At 40.3% G+C, this 21,443-nt stretch overlaps 1 protein-coding gene across 1 annotated transcript in view; it reads left to right on the top strand.

Moving 5' to 3' along the window:
- LOC134538318 (zinc finger C2HC domain-containing protein 1C) overlaps positions 1-21,443 on the top strand; it is a 129,512-nt gene that overhangs the window by 102,596 nt on the left and 5,473 nt on the right. The window contains exons 4-5 of the mRNA XM_063379529.1: positions 6,959-7,528; positions 10,516-10,635. Of these exons, the coding sequence (XP_063235599.1) occupies positions 6,959-7,528; positions 10,516-10,635 (690 nt within the window). The remainder of the gene's footprint in view (positions 1-6,958; positions 7,529-10,515; positions 10,636-21,443) is intronic.

The raw sequence follows: 21,443 nt of genomic DNA, 5'->3' as shown, positions 1-21,443 counted from the left end.
GTTGGACAAGATGTGGGGTACCAGATGGGCGGGTAAGACATACATACTTTTGGAGGAGTTCGAGGTAGTGAGATGATTGAGGCAGAGTCCTGACACTACTGATGTCACATGTAGCCTTGTGGCAAACAGAGGCACGAGATGTGGTACTGTCTACTAGGCACTGATTCCGAATGTCTACCAACAGGCCATAATGGTGGAGGAAATCTGCACCGATGATTGGTTTGGTAACATCGGCCACCACAAAATGCCAGACAAAATCACGCCTGAGTCAGCACCCGTGTCAACCAAAAACTGTACCTTTGTGCCCTTGTCCTAGATGAAGAGGCGGCTGCCTGAAGTCGGGGTTGGATCACTGGCCACCATCAGTGAGTCCCCAGCATGTTTCCCGAGCTGTATTCGCAGGGCTGAACACACTTTCGCGCCTCATCGCCAAAGCAACGATGGTACCAGCAGATCCCCTGCAAACTCCTGCAGCGAAAGCGTTGCTGGCATGATGTAGATGGGGAGCGGTCGCGGCGACTGTCGTGCTGGCCAAGACGAGTAGGGGATTCTACCGCTGCGATCTCCTGTCGCAGTGTTGTGGCCATCTCTCCTATTTTGGCAGTCATGAGGATTGATATTTTCTCGAACATGGATTCCAATGAGGCTGCTTCTGCCATCTGTGGTCTCGGGTTTGTATCCGCGATGGCGTCTGCAAGCTCGGCTAATGAGTCCAACGAAAAATTTGTCTGTGTCGCCAAGATCGCTTGCGTTGGTGGTGGTAAACGACCCAGCCACAATGACTTCAGAAGGTCATCTGGAACGACTGATCCTGCCAAACTGCGGAGGTGCCATAGAAACTGCGAAGGTCGTCGGTCACCGACTTCCTCGTGTTCCAGTAGTTGTTTCGTCTTCCGTTCCTGTGAAGCACTTAACCTCTTTATAAGTTCTGATTTGAGTCGGCCATACTTGTCCTAAGTCGGGGGATGGACAAGTATATCACGCACTTCGGTCGCGTATTTACAGTCTAAATTACCTGCCACATAGTTGAACTTGGTTTCGTCGGATTTGACACCTGCTAGGGCAAACTGGTTTTCCACTTGAACGAACCACATTTCCGGGTCCGGAGCCGAGAAGGGTGGAATGCGTACCACAACACGCTCGATGGAGACGGTTGATGATGGGGGTTCAGCCATAACTGCGGAAGTGTTATAGAGTGATAATGACTCACTAAAAAACGAGGTGCGATTATGTGCTGGAGCACGATGCAACTGCCTGGACTGTGTTGCAGAACATCAACATAACTTCTACTTGCGTGTCACAACGAGTCTCGGAAGTCCGAAGTATGTGCTGGAAGTGTCACAGAACTCGTTCATTTCCTCTACTTCCGCGGCAGTGCGGGTGACGAGCGGCGCGGGTGATGTGCGACGGAGATGACACGCGGCGCGGATGATGTGCGGCGCGGATGACAAGCGGCGCGGACGACTTGTGGCGCGTGTGATGTGCGATGCAGATGACGTGCGTCGCGGATGACTTGCATCGCGTATGACGTGCATCGCGGATGACGTGCAACGCGGATGACGTACGGCGCGAGCGATGTGCCTTGCGGGCGATGTGCGACGCGCGTAACGTGCGGTGCGATAGGTCACTTATATTATGGAAAACATGAATATCGCGTGACACTTATTTCGGAATGCATATAGCCCAGGAAAAGAAGGTTTTATGTCGGGAAAAATTAGAGACAAGCTGATATTTTCGCAAGTGTTAGGACATAACTAGAGGTATATTTTCCCAAAAGTCCCCACCCCTCCCCTTTGTGCTTCCCCCCCTACCCACCCTTAAACATCCGGTTTGCAAGCATTTGGATTACCCTTCATATCTCCGTTGTTATTTATCGCAGTCAAATTTTCTATATATAATTTTATTCCTTATATTATTATCTACAATAAAGTTATATATAGTTTTGTTCTAAGATTAGCAGTTAACTAGATATTAGCTGAGGAATGTCAATTTTTACAATTTTATGTTAAGTTTGTTAAGAATATTTAAGTTTAAAATTTTAATTTGGGACAATTTCACGAAACACTTAAGATAAAAAGTGTAGAATGATTCTTTAGCTTTCTAACGGTATTAATGTTTCATTTTTCTTTATGACGATAACATGTGTATAACACTAGATTATGCGAGGAAGACGCTGCATTTTGTTTTACCCTTGGTGCGTGCTGCAGTGGGTGGCCTCAGGCTTACTATCAAGAGCGAGGGAGCTGGCGTGTGAGTCATGGAAATGTCCCTAACCACCCCCGACCATAAATTTCTTAAGACATGTTTACTGCCTTGAGTAGCCCATCTTCCAGAGACTAGTTCTTGGAGTGGTTTTGAAACGTGCGGTAACGTTCTAGCGTGTATGTGCGTGATTTTCCAAAACTTCCACTTACTCTACATCACATAATAACGTGAAGTACTAGAAAATACGTTGTTAATTTTTGATAACTGAAGAAATTTTGCAACAGCTTCTCGCAAATCTAAGAAGGTAAGAATGTTTTCAATAACAAAAGCTAAGTATTATTGTAATAATAAAAAAACACTTCTTCCCGTGGGCTGTTGCTATTCAGTGGTTATAGTGCTGTTCTCCTATCAAGACGATTTGGGTTTGGTTCTCGGATAGGACCACTCCCTTTTTTTTTTTATTTGTACTACTGCATGGTCGGCTGTCGATTTTTTTTCCTTCTTCGGAGCCTTGTGCTATCCCCCACCCTAACACTCCGGCCCTGCTTCATTCGCATATTAGCATCGATTGTAGATGCTTCACGTCTTAAGATCCACCAGGACATCTTATAAAATATTTTTACACATAAGACTATATGTCGGCTTTATTGCAGTTTTCTTACTTTTTAAATTTGTATCACGTAAATGTGATTTCTATTGCAACACAAATATCAAACACCGTTAGGCCTATTGATGTGTGTGTCAATACACTGTTTTTGAAGTTCAGGAAATTAATAGATCATATAACTTAAATATTTTTACATATTTGTGTGAGATTTGTAGTAATATATTTTCAAAATTTTAATTATAAACTGATTCAATACAACATCGTGACTATTTGTCGTAATATTTTTATGGTTCTTCAGAATACCAAACTTTCATTTTAAGTAAATAAGTATACTATTAAAATGCGCATTTGTCAGTCTATGATAACTTTTTACTATTCGACAATTGCAAATCAACAACTTTCTAAGTGATGAGTAATTACTTATTCGTACATATGTTTCAGGATTGAATATACCTACCATGTTATAACAAGAATTCATACTAACCAAATTTTAAATGGAACATTTAAGTTTACTTTGTATTCTATGCGGTAAATATACGGAAGGAGATACTGTTGTTGTTACAAAAGGGTTGAAAACAATAACAGAAGCAAGCATTCTACGAAAGGATGGGCTCCTCGAGAACTTGAAAGGAAAATCAAGTGTTCGAGTACACAAACCGTGTAGGCAAAACTATACGAGACCATCAAGTATTAAAGCTGCAACTACATAATCACTAAGTCCTGCTCTATGTATTCCTTCAAAATTATCGCCTGTTTTGCGAAGTGTAGGAAATAATTTTGACTACAAAAAAGGTTGCATTTTTTTGTGGGGAAGAGGTAATTGTCGATTCTGCTTTGTATCGTAGGAAAAAAAGTTCGTATGGTAGCAACATTAGAAATTAAAGATAGTTTGTTGCAGAGATGTGAAGATCGGAGCGATGAATGGGGAGATCAAGTGAAAGCACGCATTTTAAATGTAAGTGACCTTGTAGCCCCAGAAGCACGATACCATAAAAACTGTCATGACACTTTTTCAAAGACAAACCCAAGTGAAGGATTTGCAGGCAGACCGATGACGGATAAAGAATCTTTTTTTAATGTTGTGCAGTTACATTGAACAAAGCGATGAATGCCAATATTCAATTCAAGAGTTTCAAGATATAATGGCATGCATTTCAGGGGAAAAAGATACATATTCCGACAAACACCTGAAAAATATTCTTCTAGAACACTTTAAAGAACACATTATGGTATCTAATGTCTCAGGTAGAAAGAACATTGTGTGTTTGTCTGATACTGTCCATAAAATTTTTGAGACCTGGTACAAAGAAAGAGATAGGAACCTAGATACAGAAAAACATAGGAATGTATTGGCTGCAGCTGACATAATTATAGAAAATATTCAAAAGAAGGCATATGATCATGAAACATATCCAGGTACCAATGACATTACATGTGGAGGAGAACATTTGATACCAAATACATTAGCAGCTTTCACACAAAGAGTTACGAAAAAGAAAAACGTTTCAGAGTTTTAAATGGTAGACAGAAAATGTGTAGTCATAAACCATGCTATTATATCAACTGTAAGACCCAGATCATTTTTGTTACCACTTCACATTGGCTTAGCTCTGACACTACATCGTTTATATGGATCTAAGCATCTTATCAACATGCTATCTTCTATGGGTATTTGTGCATCCTATTACGAAGCTTCCGTGTACATTAATGCTCTCATAAATTCAGGATCACTAAATGTCAATGAAGATGCTTTCATACAGCATGATTTTGATAATGCTGATGTCAATGTTCGAACACTGTATGGCGTGAACACGTTTCATGCAATGGGCGGGGTCCAAACTATTACCCCAGATTCTAGTGTTGAAACTCAAGTAAAGGTTGCATGGAAATTTTCTGGAACATTTAATCCAGAATGCATTAGGATACGATCTTACCCAAAGAAAAAAGCCCACAACGGACTTAGTAGCATTACTGTGAAAGACTACAACGAATTAAAAGCTGAGCTGAAAAATTCAGACTTCACAGTAGCAACCATGTTTCCTCTAAACTCTATTTGGCTTTCTGGAATGAATGTCCAACCAGGATTGAATGGTTTCATGAACCTCATTAACAGCAGAAGGGGAAAATGTGACTCAACATATGTCATGGCTCTTCCATTTATTAATTTGGATAAGTGTGTAAGAGAAGCTGGAGGCTAGAGAAACGTACTTAAGCCAATTACCACATCTAAGCCTTTTGCACCAAACGATCTGTTGCACATAGTGTCATGTTCATGTAAATCTGCATGTGGGATCTATTGTGGATGTCGAAAGACAGGTTTACATTGCTCAGCTATGTGTGAACACTGCAATAGTCTTTCGTATAACAATGCAACAGCAATAGATGAAGATGAAGATGCAATTGATGATGTATAATTATGTATGTAGGCGTTGAGTCGAAAACATTATGAATAGATCTGTTTGTAAAATACATTGAAGTACTTTTGTTGTAAGTAGAAATTGTCTATACAAATTAAATAGCATGATGTGTAAATAATAGCAAAGTTTGGAAATGAAAAATGCACATAAAGAAGTGAATAATTCAGTAAATTTCACAACAGCTTGAAGTGGGTGGGTGCTGTGGATGATACTGATTGCTCTTTATCACATACTGTGAGTAAGCAGTCGTGTATTTTAGTTCACAGCTGCCGGTTTTTGCCCAGTCCGGGACACGGCGGGTCCATATATGGTGGATAATTGAACAATCCTATGTGGGTTAGGGTTGAAGCCCCTCCGAACCAAAACTGGCAAAAATGATATAAAAATTAAACCAACTTTGTTTCTGTATTCTGAACTAAAATTGTATATGTAATTTATTTAGAATAATTAGGAATAATTACCAGTAACTTTTAAGGCCAGCGGAGCGAGCTTGAATAGGGTGCGGCAGATTGCTTTTAAGTCCGGGTTGCGAGAGGTGAGTTCTTGGTTTACTTACGGCCCTCTACTTAATGTTATCGTCATCCAAAATATGAAAAAATAATACTGTTGGAAAGCTAAAGAATCATTCTACACTTTTTATCTTAAGTGTTTCGTGAAATTGTCCCAAATTAAAATTTTAAACTTAAATATCCTTAACAAACTTAAAATAAAATTGTAAAAATTGACATTCCTCAGCTAATATCTAGTTAACTGATAATCTTAGAACAAAACTATATATAACTTTATTGTAGATAATAATATAAGGAATAAAATTATATATAGAAAATTTGACTGCAATAAATAACAACGGAGATATGAAGGGTAATCCAAATGCTTGCAAATCGGATGTTTAAGGGTGGGTAGGGGGGAAAGCACAAAGGGGAGGGGTGGGGACTTTTGGGAAAATACACCTTTTTTTGGGTCCTAACACCTGCCAAAAGTTCAGCTTGTCTCTAATTTTTCCCGACATTTATACATTTTTTCCTTTCATTTCCTGGGCTATATCTCTTCTTTCCTTCTCGCCAGCCTGCTAGCCAGCGCGGAGGAGGGGTGATAATCCCCTTGGCATCAGGGCTAACGGGACTCTTGGAGGGTGCGCGCTGCCTTCTGGCCCAGGGGTGTACAAACACCGACGGGACAGCCGGTGCTGATAGCCGCATGGTTGGCGTAGCACGGTAGATGTCTTCGCGATGTACCGCCACACTACTCAATACTGAACCTGTCCTTTGAAGGCAGTTAATTTTATTTTGCAACAATGTTATTATTTTACATTTTTAGTGCTCCTCTATGTGTGATTATTTAAAAAAAAATAACCTAAATATTCTAGGTCAGGTATAACAATAGTTTCGAAGATGACTTTGCAAGATTCCTAAAAAGTTAAAGTAGAGTCTGCTATTATTATTTGTTCCAATTATTCGGACCCTAGATTTAACCGAGAGGTTTTCCACTTCACCCAAAACAACTCCGGCATAGGTCGCCCTCCCCAAAATTGTAAATCTCGAATGAAATAGTGATAAATCTCAAAAGAATTGCATTCCCGATTCAGATGTTTGTCGTGAGATGTGTACGTTATTAATGATTTCGTCCATATAGGAGGGAAAAAAAGTGGTGCAAACATTTTGTTCTCGTTAATGCTATTGTGGCCACGACTGACAGTAATGTTGTGTGTCACTATCCTCCGTTTCCGCAGATCGGGAAGGTCCCCGTGAGGCGCTCCAAGAGCCAGGCGCGGCGCGACGAAGCGGACAGCTCCAACAACAACAACAACAACAACCACCACCAACAACAACAACAACAACACGAGGTCTACCAGGAGGTGGAGGACAACCACGGCTACCACCGCAGCTTCCGGACCCTGCCGCCCGACGAGGGCTCCCCCCGGGACGACGACTGCAACGAGCTCTTCAGGTCCGAGATGAGCCGCGTGGAGGCGCTGATGGACCGGCACGCGCTGCTCGACAGCGAGGAGCCGCCGCCCGAGGTGGACCTGGGGGACGACGACGACGAGGTCGACGAGCCGGTCCCGCCGGCGGTGACCTCGAAGCTGCCCAACGTCGGCGGACCCCCTCGCGCGGCGGAGGAGACCCCGGACCGCGACCGCTACAGGACGTACAACGCGAGGGACGGCCACCAAGGGCGGCCCAGGCCCGAGCCCAAGAGGAGCCAAGACCTGGACACGAAGAAGAGCAGAGAGGCGACCAGGCAGGCGCAGGAGGCGAAGAAGACCAGGGAGGTCGCCAGATCGCCTCCCAAGACTCAGGTAGGTCTCGGCTACCGTTGCAGACCCTACGTTATACTTTTACTGATCCAGTTAGGTTTAGTATCCCATTTGACAGATTAATTACAAGAGGTGGTCAGGACCATCGCTAGAGAACCCAAGTACCAGAGACAAATAAATTCGTTGAATGTACAAATTTCCAAGCCCCAATATTTTGAATAAAATCTCAAGACTGTAAGGTAAGGTTTCCTATAAATTATATTAACAATATACTTTTAATTTTCACCCTGTCATGGTGAACCCAGGCATTAAAAAGCATTTCGAAACTAAACCAAGAATTCCCGCACCTCTGGGATTTTACTTCTCCCCCCTTCCCCCCCTTTTTATATTTAAAAATTTTTTGACGGGCCTGGAGAGGATAAATACACACATGGATGTTGAGAAAGGAATTAGTAATGAACCATTCCAGCATTTGCCTGGAGTTATTCTGGGGCAAACGCATGGAAGATTTAGATCACGATGGTCGTACCGAGATCCTCCAGGGGAATGGGAACCCAGTGTCTCGCCTCTGCCGTCACCTCGCGTACGCTTGACCTGTAGGCCAGCCTGCACGTTAACTCTGAGCGCACACATGTAACCAGGGTGTTGCTACAGGAACATGAACACGAGGTGTTAGTGAATGTTTACAGCAGCAACCGCTGACGATGCATCTATTTGGAGTAACGAGACCGATAGCCTGATCCGTTGAGACAGTCGGTGTCAAGTTTGAACAAGTTGTGACTTGTCAGTCGCCTTCCAGACCCGAAAGAGTTGAGGTCGTGTTTACCGTGTCTGTCGCGCATCATGGATAGACACCCGGGGATCTCGCGGATTCGTCTAGCTTCAGGGTGTGCTCGACCCATGTTTGCTTGCCCATTGGTTAAGTTCTTAGCGAGAACATTTTTATCCTTGTTAATTGGCACTACCTGATCCACTCAACCTCTCTCCTGGCTGGGCATCGTGCGAGAAGTAATTTTTTTACTAGATACAGATTTGTCCAAAAATATAATTATACAATATTCAATATAAGAAAACTAAAAAAAATTCTGCTGAGATAAAAATATGTCTATAACTTTAATTTGTTTAAACTATTAATTACTAAAGTTAGTAATTTTAAATTCATCATAGTATAATGAATATAAATTAGTATTTTGAAGAGTTTTTAAAATAAATAATTTATTTCTTCCAGATGTTTATAACCGAAATGTTATCACCCTCAATCTGATTGTATAAAAAATTTTGGTGGGATCTGTATTTACTATGTTATTTGCTCTCTGTTAAAAGCCAGGTACCTAGTCATAATTGAAATTGTTGTATGACCTATTGTGTCATAATAAATTGTCTGGAAGTGTTTTTTTTTTTTTCCTGTTTAAAATTCTGGGTAATGCATTCAATTTTTTATGTTACAGTCCCATTTTCAATATATTTCTTCATAACATTATTAATTAATTAGCTAATAAATTCCAACGAGACGGGTGAAACCGAACTCTAAGGTGTAGAGTTAGAAAATGAAATAGTTATGGGTACTAATTGTCTCATAGTTTTCTTTGGGTGCTGCAGAAATTAACAATCGTAAATCTGAGAAGACTCAAAATCGCTTTTTTATACTAATAATTGTTGGTAGCTTATTGAAGTGTGGCGCCATTGTTGTACGTCGTTGTCAAAGTTACTGAGGCGTGTTTCGATTGGCATCAAAATCTGATGTGTTTGAGGGAAAAATGTCGAGAGGTAGTTTGTACGAAAAACTTCCGGATTGGCTGAACCAGAAGATCAATCTTAAAGTCGAGGAGAGCAAGGTAATGATGATGTTCATGTTAAGCCGTAATTTCAAACGGCGCGTTGCGTGCGTCCATCCGTTCGCCAGAGAAATCAAGATAAAGGTGTAATGAAGTCCCTTAAGTGCTTTAAAGAATCTGTACCGGTTGTTTTACGCCTAAAAATTACTCTGAAAACACGCCCTTTTTTAATAGCCATTTTGAGGCTTCTAAAAAAAGTTTTAAAACTTAATCCGGAAACAAAACTACTTATCGGTAGGGCCATGCATATTTCGCGAAAAGATTTCGAGACTAGCTGAAAGTGAAAACACTGTAGCATCGTCCGTGTTTCGTGATTGGGTGAGTTTCTTTCAGGTACATGTCGATTGTTACAGCACCAATCACAGCGATTCATTGCGGAACCAAATGCGTCCTGAGTGGCTCAGCCAAATAAGGCAACTACTTCTCTCGCAGACGGCCGCCAATCACAAGGAAGAAATCGCTGGAGCGCGTATACCTTGTTGCAGTCTAGTAGGCGTTCAGATTTATTCGCGAAAAATGCCTGCCCCTACTTATCGGGCCTCAGCGAACCCTTAAATGCTTTCCGTAAGCGGACCCCACTCGGATATCTTGAGTAGTTTTGAAATCGCGTGGTTTATCCTGAAGATCTGCGCACCGTGTGTGTTGGCCCTGGTAGACGGGGGCCGTAACTTCGCCACGTGTAAAAATTGACGGTCAAATGAGCAAGCACACAGGGCCTTGCCTGTGAATGTGCGGGTAGCGCGACACATCGCGAACACAAGGGGGGAGCTTTCTCGCCGACCTGATAAGGTCAACGGCACGGGCGCGAGCGCACCTGCCGCCGCCAGAGCTGATAACCTTTTAAAAGAATAACGCGCCCCCGCTCGTAGATATCAGCGCACCCCACATCCGGGCACACATACAGTCTTCTACAAAACTTCAGAAGAAAAATCGCCAGAAGTCGCCTCACGTAACTAAAGGACGCTCCCAAACAGGGGCGCGGGAGGAAGAAATGTGTGTGGTCTGTCGTGGATCACTGTGACAAGTTATTAGGCTCGCACCTCATTAATACATCAAAACTCCCCCAGGCAACTGAACCCCGCCAGGGTGTTGACCTGGTTAGGAGGAAGGTGGATCTTTTACATGCCTGACACTGTTGCCAGTGTGGAGCGCAGTGACGGCGAGTGCGTGTGCGTGTGTGTGTGCTCCCGACAGGCGAAGCCCGCGGCGGCCGCCGCTCGGCCCAGCAAGGTCGGGGTCAGCCCCGTCGGCGCGCCGTCCAGGACCTCAGCCTCACCGTCAGCGCGCCAGGCGCCGTCGGCCGCCGCCATGAAGGTACACACACACATGAGGCCCCGCCGAGCAAGCGACTCGGTGCTTCGACCCGGTAGCCTACAACTCACGTAGTTTCGGTTCCCTACCACGTTCGTGCAACTTCGGGATTTCTCTCTAAATTGAAATTTAAAAAAAATTCGAAGGGTTAGGTTAGGTTAGGTCAGTCACAACATGCTTGTTTCCATTGGAAACTTCTGATTTAGCGGACTGAAGCAGCGTTGATACCAAAAACGCAAAACTTCGGTATCTAAATCTTCGGAATTTCTTGCAGGGAACAGAAACTACGTGAGTTGTAGGCTTCCCGAACCAAGGGTCAGTGGAGCATTTAACCCGTCAGACGTGCAGTCGTTTCCTCCTCCTCCCCCCCCCCCCTTTTTTTTCCAACCCATTTCTCCCCCACCCCCTTGATTTTCAAATGCCAACATGGCGGATGTATGTTTGTGTTTGCATCAGCTGTTCTATCCTGCTTTTACCGACGACTGCAGTCAAGCCAACCGTAAGAAAAATAGATCAAAACAATACTGGTTAATGTGTTCATGTATGTAGCTATTAAAAGGTCCAAAATGAATCTTCATGATACAAATTTAATTGTATTAATAAAATGAAAATGACAGATTTATTTTTTCCTTTTCAATTTCAACTCCAACGCAGGTACAGCTGATACATTTGTAAACAGACGGCCGCCATATTGGTACGTGTAGTACACTGAAGTCCCTCCTTCCCCTTTTGGCTTCACCTCTCCCTCGTCCTGAATCGGATCGTATGCTCCATCTGTATGATTTCCCTTACCTCTGGCTTTAACTAACTCTCTTATTTTCTTTGGAAATTGGCAAATTGTGCGGTATTCATAGGCAACCTCACAGCCTAAAAATCGTTAACGTTTCAAAAATAAATGTTGGCAATGTGATTTTTTTTGTGGTTGTTATTTGCTGGGAATATTCGCTATGCGGCACAACAAAACCACTACGTTAAAAAATAAAAATAAAACTGCATAGCTGCAAAGTATAATTGTTGAAGATCATAACCTCAGTTTTAATTATATATATATATATAATTATATATATATACACACACACACACACACGCGCGATCACACGTCTGCACAGCCACGCTTATTCAGTTGCAACCAAGATGATTCAACGTTGTCAAACAATTTTCCAAATTACAATATTTTGCAAATATACCCAATACGCCACTCCGTTAATACACCATTCCATAAATACTGAACTAAAAATGTCTTTAAAATGACTACTTTTTTTTTTTAGTCATTACGTTTCAGAGATTTCTATGTTTTCTATGTATTTGAAACTCAATTTTTGATGTTGGCAATTCTCACCCGCACAGTGTTTTTAGTAGCCATATCCCGCCTATTCGGTTGCGCCCCCCCCCCCCCCCCCCCCCTCCCCAAGACCCCAAGGCTTGTAGCTTCCCGCCAAAGGCAGGCTCTACATGGACGAACGTGGCTGAACATGGCTGACTGGCTTAGGAGCCGACTGCTAGAAATGTATTTTGTAAATGGAACAGAAATAGTCATGTCAAAGTTGCAGGATATTTGTAAATTTGTACATTTATTCATTTAAAAAAAAAACTGCGTCAACGCGCGCTGTATCACGACTGGGTTCGGATTCTTTCCAGGGCATTTATATGCTTTGCGTTGTCCCAGTGCCCCAATAGTTAAACCGTTCCCTTGATTAGCTTTCCAGTATTAACTGCGCATCAAATAAAGTCGAATTGTTGAATATTCGATTAGCTTTTCCATGGTTTGGGGAAAAAATTATGCTTGAATGAAACATCAATTAAAATTTTTAAAAAAAAATATGCGCCAATTTTCGTACGAAATACCTCGGTATTATCTATAAAAAAAAGTATGTCATATATGCAAAAATAATCATAGGCCTAACCATGTGTTGTACAAAGTTACAATATCTTTATTGTGGTATTACAAACCATTTCTTGGCAACTGGTTTCCAGAGGAATGTTTTGTAAAAGTACAGAATTTTTTTTTTCCGTGTGCCTGAGGCCAGCCTAGAGTCTTATTTTCCGTAGTTGTGTCTCTCTTCGCCACCACTTTTTTTTTCTTCTGTATTTACCGTTCTTGTTACAAATGTTTCGTCGTTGTCAGCCTCCTGTGTTCGTCTGTGCTATGGAATTTTTTTTCCCCGACTTAATTTCCTTCCTCCTGAATTATCTGTGTCGTCCAAGCATGTATCATCTTGACATCAACAACTGGTATTGGCTGGCTCTCCGTTTTTTTTTTTTTTTTTTTTTTTTTTTTTAAGTATTGATGTTTGCTGTCCATTCCTGAGGGGTTTTTTTTACAACATCGATTACTTTTGTCCAAGACATAATGGGAAATCTTTCTTGCCCAATGTAAGAATCTTTCAAAGAAAGTACCTCCTGAATAATTACCCGTCAACTGGGAGTGAATCACCATAGCCCCACAGGGGGAGCATAAAGCTGGATTGTAGGCCAGCGACGAGGTAAAGAGGGGGGGGAAATGCAACCCCCCCCCCCCCCTCCAAATTGACTCCACCACGTAAGGAATTGTCAGGAGACGGCATGAAGTGTTTGAAGACACTTTCCAAACCACCCCATACTACAACGCCCGAAACATTGCACAAAAAAGGTGCTTGACCACGCCCCAGTGATTTTTTGTGTAGCTAAGTATCAAATTAGAATTTACGTAATCTTTAAAGAGAAATCAGACCCCGCGATCTTGTATTATTCCTTTTTTTTTTGCTGTAATTCTAATGTTTAACTATTTATCCCAATTGTTTGCATGTCAATGCATAAATCGTATCTCCCAGAACTTATATACCATGTTGCAACCATATATATTTACCAACAGGCTCTAGTCTGTAAGCGCCGCGAGGAAATAACTTATTATTTCACGCGGGTGACTACAGCTATCATGATAATCACACCAGTTCACAAGTGTTGACTTGAACAAGTAGCCAACGCTAAGTTATATACCTCTTTTAACATAGTCTCTTCTATAGAATAAAGTCCTTTGAAACTGTTGCCACAATGTTTTGGGTTTTCAGCAAACACGATTCAGACCGTCACAGCTGGACATGAAGCGGCTTAACGTATTTTGGGTGTGGTAATACATGCGTAATCACCCCTGGAAAACACTTTTTTTTTGTCCGTGACAAATCATTGAGTGGATGTTATGACCACCAAATTGGGGGGGGGGGGGGAGAGAGAGAGAGAGAAATCGCCCGGTCGTTGCCCTGGCAACGTTCCTGATTGTTTGGGCTTCACTTCCGCTAGCGCAAGCTCTATCAGGACTCCTCCAATATCTTTGTAAGAGTCCAAGTTCGCAGCCCACCCGCGTGGGGAAGTTAGTTGAGGTGCAATCTTCTTTGCGGGAGGTTCTGGGTTTGAATCTCGGCTAAGGAATGGACCTGTCTCTTCAACTTAGAGATATATATATTTGGTTTAGCTGGTAAACGTCCCCTAAATTAGCCTGTTATGGGTAGCAAAGCCCAATGAAGGGGGGGGGGGGGGGGAAATATTCGCACTTGGTTGGCAGCTCGTCAAGAAAGTATTTCCTTTGCTTTACTTTCCCTAGATCCACGCAGCTCTGCATAAAGCTAGGCTCACTCACGACTTAGGCATTCTGCATAAGTACATATTGTGAAAGAAGATCTAAAAATAAATAATAAAAAAATTGGTTAACAAAATTTTTTTTTCGAGAGTGATTTGGGCGCCACTATATTGGAATTTAAAATATTTGGCCGCAGCTTGAAATGTAGACTTCGTATTAATTTTTTGGCTTAGCTGGCATAAAACTTAACTTTGGACCTTTTTGAAGTCAACATTTGTGAATTGGATAATAATCATGACATTTGCTATCGACCGCCTGAAACAATCCGTTGTTTCTTCCCGGGTGATTACAGACAGGATCTTGTTAGCAAATATATTTGCATTGCACCTTAATCTTCATTTCTCCGTCATATGAGATGTTTACCGCTCAGATCTCGTAGCTGGCCAATGCACGACGAGAAGACTGCGCGCCAGCCGCTATAAGCACCAGCGAGCGTCGCGCTTATCGTCCCGCCTCACTAACACACATACGCCCCTGACTAGGGTTGAGCATGGCCTCCACATTCGATTACGGGACCTGGACCCAGGATCGTATACACCCACCCCCCCCCCCCCCCCCCCCACACACACACACACACACAATTGTACAGTCACGTGCTACATTATAATTGCATTGTTATTTCTTAACTACAGAATGTCGTTTAACCTGAAAATACAGGATAAAATAATGGTTACTATTTTATAAGTCCAAAACTAAGCTTTATTTAAAAAAATATTTTACTTTAAAATAACGACAGCGAGTATGTATATTTATTCCACACGCTGAGATAAAAATAAACAGGGTCCACCCAGCCCCACGCTTGTGGGGGGGCCGCGGGGTTGAGGGTCGCTGGCCAAACACGGGAAGCCTCGGCGAGCGTGCCGTGACCACAGGCGTGAACGAGCGGGTCTGTCGCAAACACGCGCCGTCATTCGGCAGATGACCTCACAGTGTGACGCATCCTTTTCTCGTTAACGTGCCATCTCGCGCCGGGAGCGGAAACACGCGAGCCACAAAAGGTCGCCGACTATCGCCTACACAGGAGAAAAAAAAAAAAAAAAGTCTCTATACTTTCACGAAATATTCCTTTTTGGAAACCAGTTTTCTACGAGAAATGTATTGTAACGTTGAAAAACACATGACCATGGTTATTTTTTACATTTATGCAATAATACCGATAATACTATTCCTACTAAAGCTTTGGCGAATAATTTTATTTTTTATTGACATTTTATTCAAGCATAATTTTTTTAAACAATTGAAAATATAATCGAATATTCAATCATTGGTCTTTATGTTGTTTTTATTATGCTTATTAATGTGCGAAGTTAATACCTAAAAGCTATTCAGGGAACGGTTTACAATTAACTTTAACTAACATTTGGAGGTACTGGGACAACACAAAGAATAAATATGCCCGGATAAGAATTCGAACCCAGTATTACTGCGAACTCTTATTTTTGTAGTGATACGGTTTTTCATGTAAATTTAAAAATTTACAAATATCTGTAAATTAAGATGAATATTTTTGTTCCGTTTCCAGGAGAGAGAAAAAAAAGGTGTACCAAGTTGTCGATGGCGAATCCAAAAGCTCGTGAATATTAAAGGGGAGAACGGGTTATAATGTCCTTCCTTCACCTTCAGTTTCCCACCCAAGAACAAGAAAATGTTTTATCCGATAGCAATAGCAATCCGAAAAGGGAAGATAGGATTTGAATTGGTATCTGAATGGTCTTTGTAGGATGGACATACGTACGCATGATTTCAGTAGTAAAAATGCCAGTATACTTAGCACCCCTCTGCCGTCTACCCTCCCCCCCCCCCCCCCCCAAAAAAAAAAAAAATCAACCAACGCCAGCACTCTTCACTGAAATCTGAAACAAAATTTTACTTGCATCGCCCCCAAACCAATTTTTGAACTAGTAAAACAACCTACTAATTATTCGTATGGGAGGACCGCGGTATCTGAGGGTGTGTAAGGGAGAGGGGTGAAACCGAAACTAAGCCATCTCACTGGGCGGTCTAAGCCTATATGCATGCAATAAGATCAGCCCGCATGTACGCTAGCGGGTTGGATTTCGCAAGTTAGTGGCGAGAGAACTCTCTTGAGGGGAGGTTGTCGAAGGGTGCAGCTCTGAGGCCTGTCATCTAGCGGGGATTTTCGGAAGGTCTCATTCTCTCTCTCTCTCTCTCTCACTCTCTCTCTCTCTCTCTCTCTCTCTCTCTCTCTCTCTCTCTCTAGCATGAACACCCCACGGGTTTTCTTAGAATGAAAGCAAACCGTGATAACCAATCATTTTAACTGTAAATATTCGCGAATTTGATTCGCGATGAATTCAAGCACATTGTATTGCTTCTGCGATTCGGCCACAGTTTTAATGGAAGACTCTGAATCACTGAAAATCCCTCAACAAAATCAACGAAGAATCACAGGCATCCCAATTAACAGTTCTCGCAAGTCCAATAGCCAGTGAACAGGTGACATTTTCCAGAGTACGTAAAAGATTGTGGAGTCTATCGTCAAGGCATCGTAACGGCATTTTTTTTCTAGTCCCTTCCAATCCAGGGTTCGTACCCTCTTGAGCAATCAAAAATTAATGAGATTTTAAGGTTCCCTTTAAGTATTTTTGAGGATTTAAGATATACATGAATAGGCCTACCTACAATTATTTAAGTAAAATAAGGCATTATTTTTTAAGTATATAGTACATACTATACATGTAAAATTACGAATTATAATTTTAGGAACACGAAACACATTTTAAACTACATCTTGGGTTGGAAAATAGCCGATAAATAAAATTAAAATACTAGTAAGTAATACACAGCTATCATACAATATAGGTACATTGACATCAACACATGTAAGTTAAATAGTAACTAAAATCTTATTATGATGTCGTTTTCCACACAAATTGCACATATTTTTCTGATAGAAAACAAGGAAAATAATTAGCGAAAAATAAATTTTTTTTAATAGACATCTTATGTTGCCTATATATGTGACACCAGAGATTCAACTGACATTTTTTTTTTATCTTTTGCAGTTTATCTTCAACTATTAGACTTGCAGCACAATGTGATTGATATTGTAAGTTCTGGTGCTTTGCTCAACTCAACAGCTGACTTGATAAGTTCATTAATGTTTGCTTCTGAACAAATCTTTTGACGTGAAAACGTCTAATAAATCGATGAACGCCGGCTGCACGCACTAAAAAGTGTCCCGTAACGAACCTTGTCCCGTTACGCTGAAAACCGTTACGCTCATTGTACGCTTGCGCCGCATCTATTTCTCTTCAACTCGATTGGAACAACCATCGATTTGACTTTTTCGAGGCACATTAAACTTGAAACACTCCCATTCGTTTCCTACTTTTCCTATCATCGTCCTATCCTTAACAGAATAACACAGATTGGAAGAAGTTATAAGTATAAAAGTTATAGTTAAAATAATCTGATCGTTAAAGTAATAAACATATTTGAATTAATGAGTGCAAATAAAAGTAAATTTATCAATTAACTTGTAGATTTCATTTCACTCCTTCTTTGTATCCATACAAAATAGTGATAATTCAATAAAAATTATTAAATTTTATTCATAAAAGTATGCAATCATTTCATCAATGTTTTGTGTTTTGTTATGACGTCACGTTAAACTATCGTCCGTAAACCGACTTTACAGACAACTTTTTTTTTTACCTTCCAAGTCATCTTGTAATTTTCTCTTTCGTTCACAGATTACTTCTTTTATATTTCTCACAAAAGTTTGATCATAACTAAGGTGAAGGGTTGGATCGGTAGGCTAAGCTGCATTAAAACTACTATATAATCGTTGAAAAATTTTCAATTGTTAAACAACTGCGTTTGGAAAACGCCTTTCTACGTCAGAATTAATGAATTTTTGAATTTATATTGTTTTGTTTTTAATAAATTACACTCCACACTATAGTCATACTTTGCCTTCACTATTTGTAATATCTCAAAATCCCACAAGAAAATAACAATATAGTATATGCCCAAAAATAAATTTTGTTGGTTGAGTGATTCACCATCTTATAGTTAGAACAGCAAATGTGAGATGCAAAGTATGAAAAATATTAAATATTTTTTTTCATAAACAAAATTTGGTCACGTGGCTCGAAATTAGTCTTTCGTACATGGCACAGTAAAAATGAAAGTGTTTCGCGACCAATATGTAACCTGCATAAACGGGTCTAGTAAGCTTAACTAAGTCATATACCTTGGTAGAAAATACACATGTAGGCAGTCCAGAGAAATTTTAAGAATCACGTGTGATCGTGTGACCACAACAAAATGAAATAACATCCTCGTTGATATTGGAAAACGTAGAATCATTCAAACGCACTAGTTGAATAAACTATAAAGACCACAATGCAAAATTAAATATAGCATTTATCAGACATAAAACAAATATAAAGTATATACCAAGCTAACTACAAAAAAAATTACGTACCTTGCTATGTACTTTCAAGGCACTTGCACCCATTACACCAAATCCAACAATTCATTACACTGTACACGCATGGCTTTGCGTTTACACTTTTCATATTCACGCAACCACTCATTTTTCAAAAGCCACGTGGCTTTAAAAACACACTTTCCTTTGGGCTTTTTAAAAGAAATCGTATCACAAGCTACGTCATGCTGAACATTGAATGGTCCGCCATTTGAAAAATTAACACTGACAAGCCGCACTGAATTCTGGATAATGTAAGTTAATGCGTCACGCACCCAGCGTTGTAAACATGCACGGCGCATGCGCCAAGCGTTTTTTTATTGCCGAAGTAGTAAACGGAAAAGAAAAGAAAATACCAGTAGCCATTACGTTCACACGATGTTTTTTAATGAGTTCTTAAGGACTCTTGGTAACATTTAAGGAATTTTAAGGGCCTTTTATTCCATAAATGAAAAATTAAGGGCTTTTTTTAAGGATTTTAGGGAGGCGTACGAACCCTGCAAACACATTATAAACGAACGTGACGTTAACGCTGAAAAAAGAAGGATTAAAACATCTAATTGAGCTTATGAATATCAAACGTGAATGAAAGCGGGGTATTAAATAATTTTCAAGTATTATTTACGTAACTTTCTTTTTTAAAACTGCATTCACGTAAATTGAGTTTGTGAGAGACTATATTGATTCATTGTCCGCTACACTAACTTTTTCTGAAACAAGTTAAACTTGACGCCTGTCATTAAAAAAAAAATGTTGCAAACATAATAAGGAAACATGTTTGAGTTTTATTGTTTATGAATGGTTTACGCGTTGATGAAAACAGCATGTTTACACAATTTACGTGTCTCTTTGTTGTCGCATCACGTCGTACGCACGCAACTCTGCAAAAGAAATGTATGACAAAAATTCTGTAATAAAATAACCTCTTACCTTTCCGTATTCTTTCTTCTTAACGCTCTCAATGCTTTTGATCGTTTTGTTCTTTTGCGTGTTTTACTTGGTGTAGGTTTCTTCGGCATTTCCGGAATAAATATCACGCACACAAAAAAAAACTAGTCGAATCACTATGATTAATAGTACAGGAGAAGAACCAGTCAATTATACACCGTGCTACACCAAACACGTTCTCTTGTTTACTGAAAAAGAGTGCTTTGACCTTCCGAACAGGTTTCCCGCAAAATATTTTTATTCTCCCATCTCCAATTCGTCAACAACAAAGGGTTGACGCAGGGCGGATTCGAGGAAGGCACTGGTTGTAAAAACTTTGGAAAATTGCCGAAAGGTGTCTCCACAGTCCAGCGCGCTGGGCCACACGTCACCGATATTAAACGTCGCCTAAACTCCGGTTACTACCATTGTACCTGAGGTTTGATTGCAATAAACTAAAAAACTGGCAAATTAATATCACGTTATTTTGTAACAGCTAAATTACAAAATTAAAATCGTAAATACACTAAATTAATAATGATTACATATGCAATTATGGGTTTAATCAAATCTTTCGTGTTTGAAGATTTACCTACGAACGTTTATATTTTTTTTTAAATTAATTAGGAATGTTGAAACATCCAGATGAATTTCAATAACTTTGGTTTAAAAAATAAATAAAAAATAACTATACACTAGAACGCTTAAAATCTTCTATTACAGCTGAAGCATAAACAAATATATTGTTTTTTGACTATGCTGCTGGTGCACCAATCCCCTTAAAACATAGTTTTGGTGTAGTTAAGACGTTTGACATACACGCTTCACATTCGCAATAACCTCTACAATGAGGCTGGCACTGGGCTCTACGCTCGTAAAGTGGAACCTGTGAAGGTCACGTGTCGGAGGTTCTTTTATAATGTAATGGCGTGTGTCCTCGTAGGGCCGTCAAGACAATGTGATTATATAGATTATGTATGTGTGTGTGTGTGTAAAATAGTTCGATAGTTACTGTGGTCGTAGATGTAAATTTGTTCTAAGGCGTAGCGCATAGTTTGTAAAGTTTACAATGTAACTATTACGTTGAGGTGGGGTCACACACAGTAGCGGATCCAGAGGGGGGGCTAAGGGTCCACTATTGTTTTAGTGTTTGCCTTGATAAAGCCTAGCCTCAGCTGAGTCAAGCCTCTCCCAAACCAAAATCCTGGATCGGCCACTGGTCACACACAATCGAGTTGATATTTTTTTTTTCTCGTCTTACTACTAGTTACGAGGCTATTCCTATAAATGAAACTCTATACCTAGTTTGCAATTATTGTTGTTCTGTGACAAATATTTTTCACCGATATTTCCTAAACGTTATATAATAGGTATAAAAAAAAGGCGTGCAAATGAAAACAATTACAAAACCCATAGAAAATTAATGTGAACTATTAATGTAACAGAACTAGGTATAGTGTTAAATTTACATAAATATTCCTTGACTAGTAGTGATAAGGATGAATAAACGTGACGAGAGCCGACCCTATCAAGAATGACTTGATGTAAGTTTTTGGACATACGCCATTGCTAAGCACTTTTCCTTTAGAAGAAAACTTAAAAAAAAAAAAAAAAAAAAAAAAAAGACAAAAAACACAAATTAAGCAAAAAGTTTGCTGTTGTCAACAGGATATAAACACCACAAAATATATCCTGTTGGCAACAGCAATTTTTTGCTTAATTTGTGTTTTTGGTCTTTTGGGTATTTTTATTTTTTTAATTATTTTTTAGTTTTCTTCTACAGGAAAAGTGCTTAGCAATGGCGTATGTCCAAAA

Source organism: Bacillus rossius, chromosome 13 (genome assembly GCF_032445375.1).
Source record: "Bacillus rossius redtenbacheri isolate Brsri chromosome 13, Brsri_v3, whole genome shotgun sequence".
Classification (NCBI taxonomy): domain Eukaryota; kingdom Metazoa; phylum Arthropoda; class Insecta; order Phasmatodea; family Bacillidae; genus Bacillus; species Bacillus rossius.
Note: the sequence above shows the minus strand (reverse complement) of the source record. Positions and strands in the feature narration are given on the sequence as shown.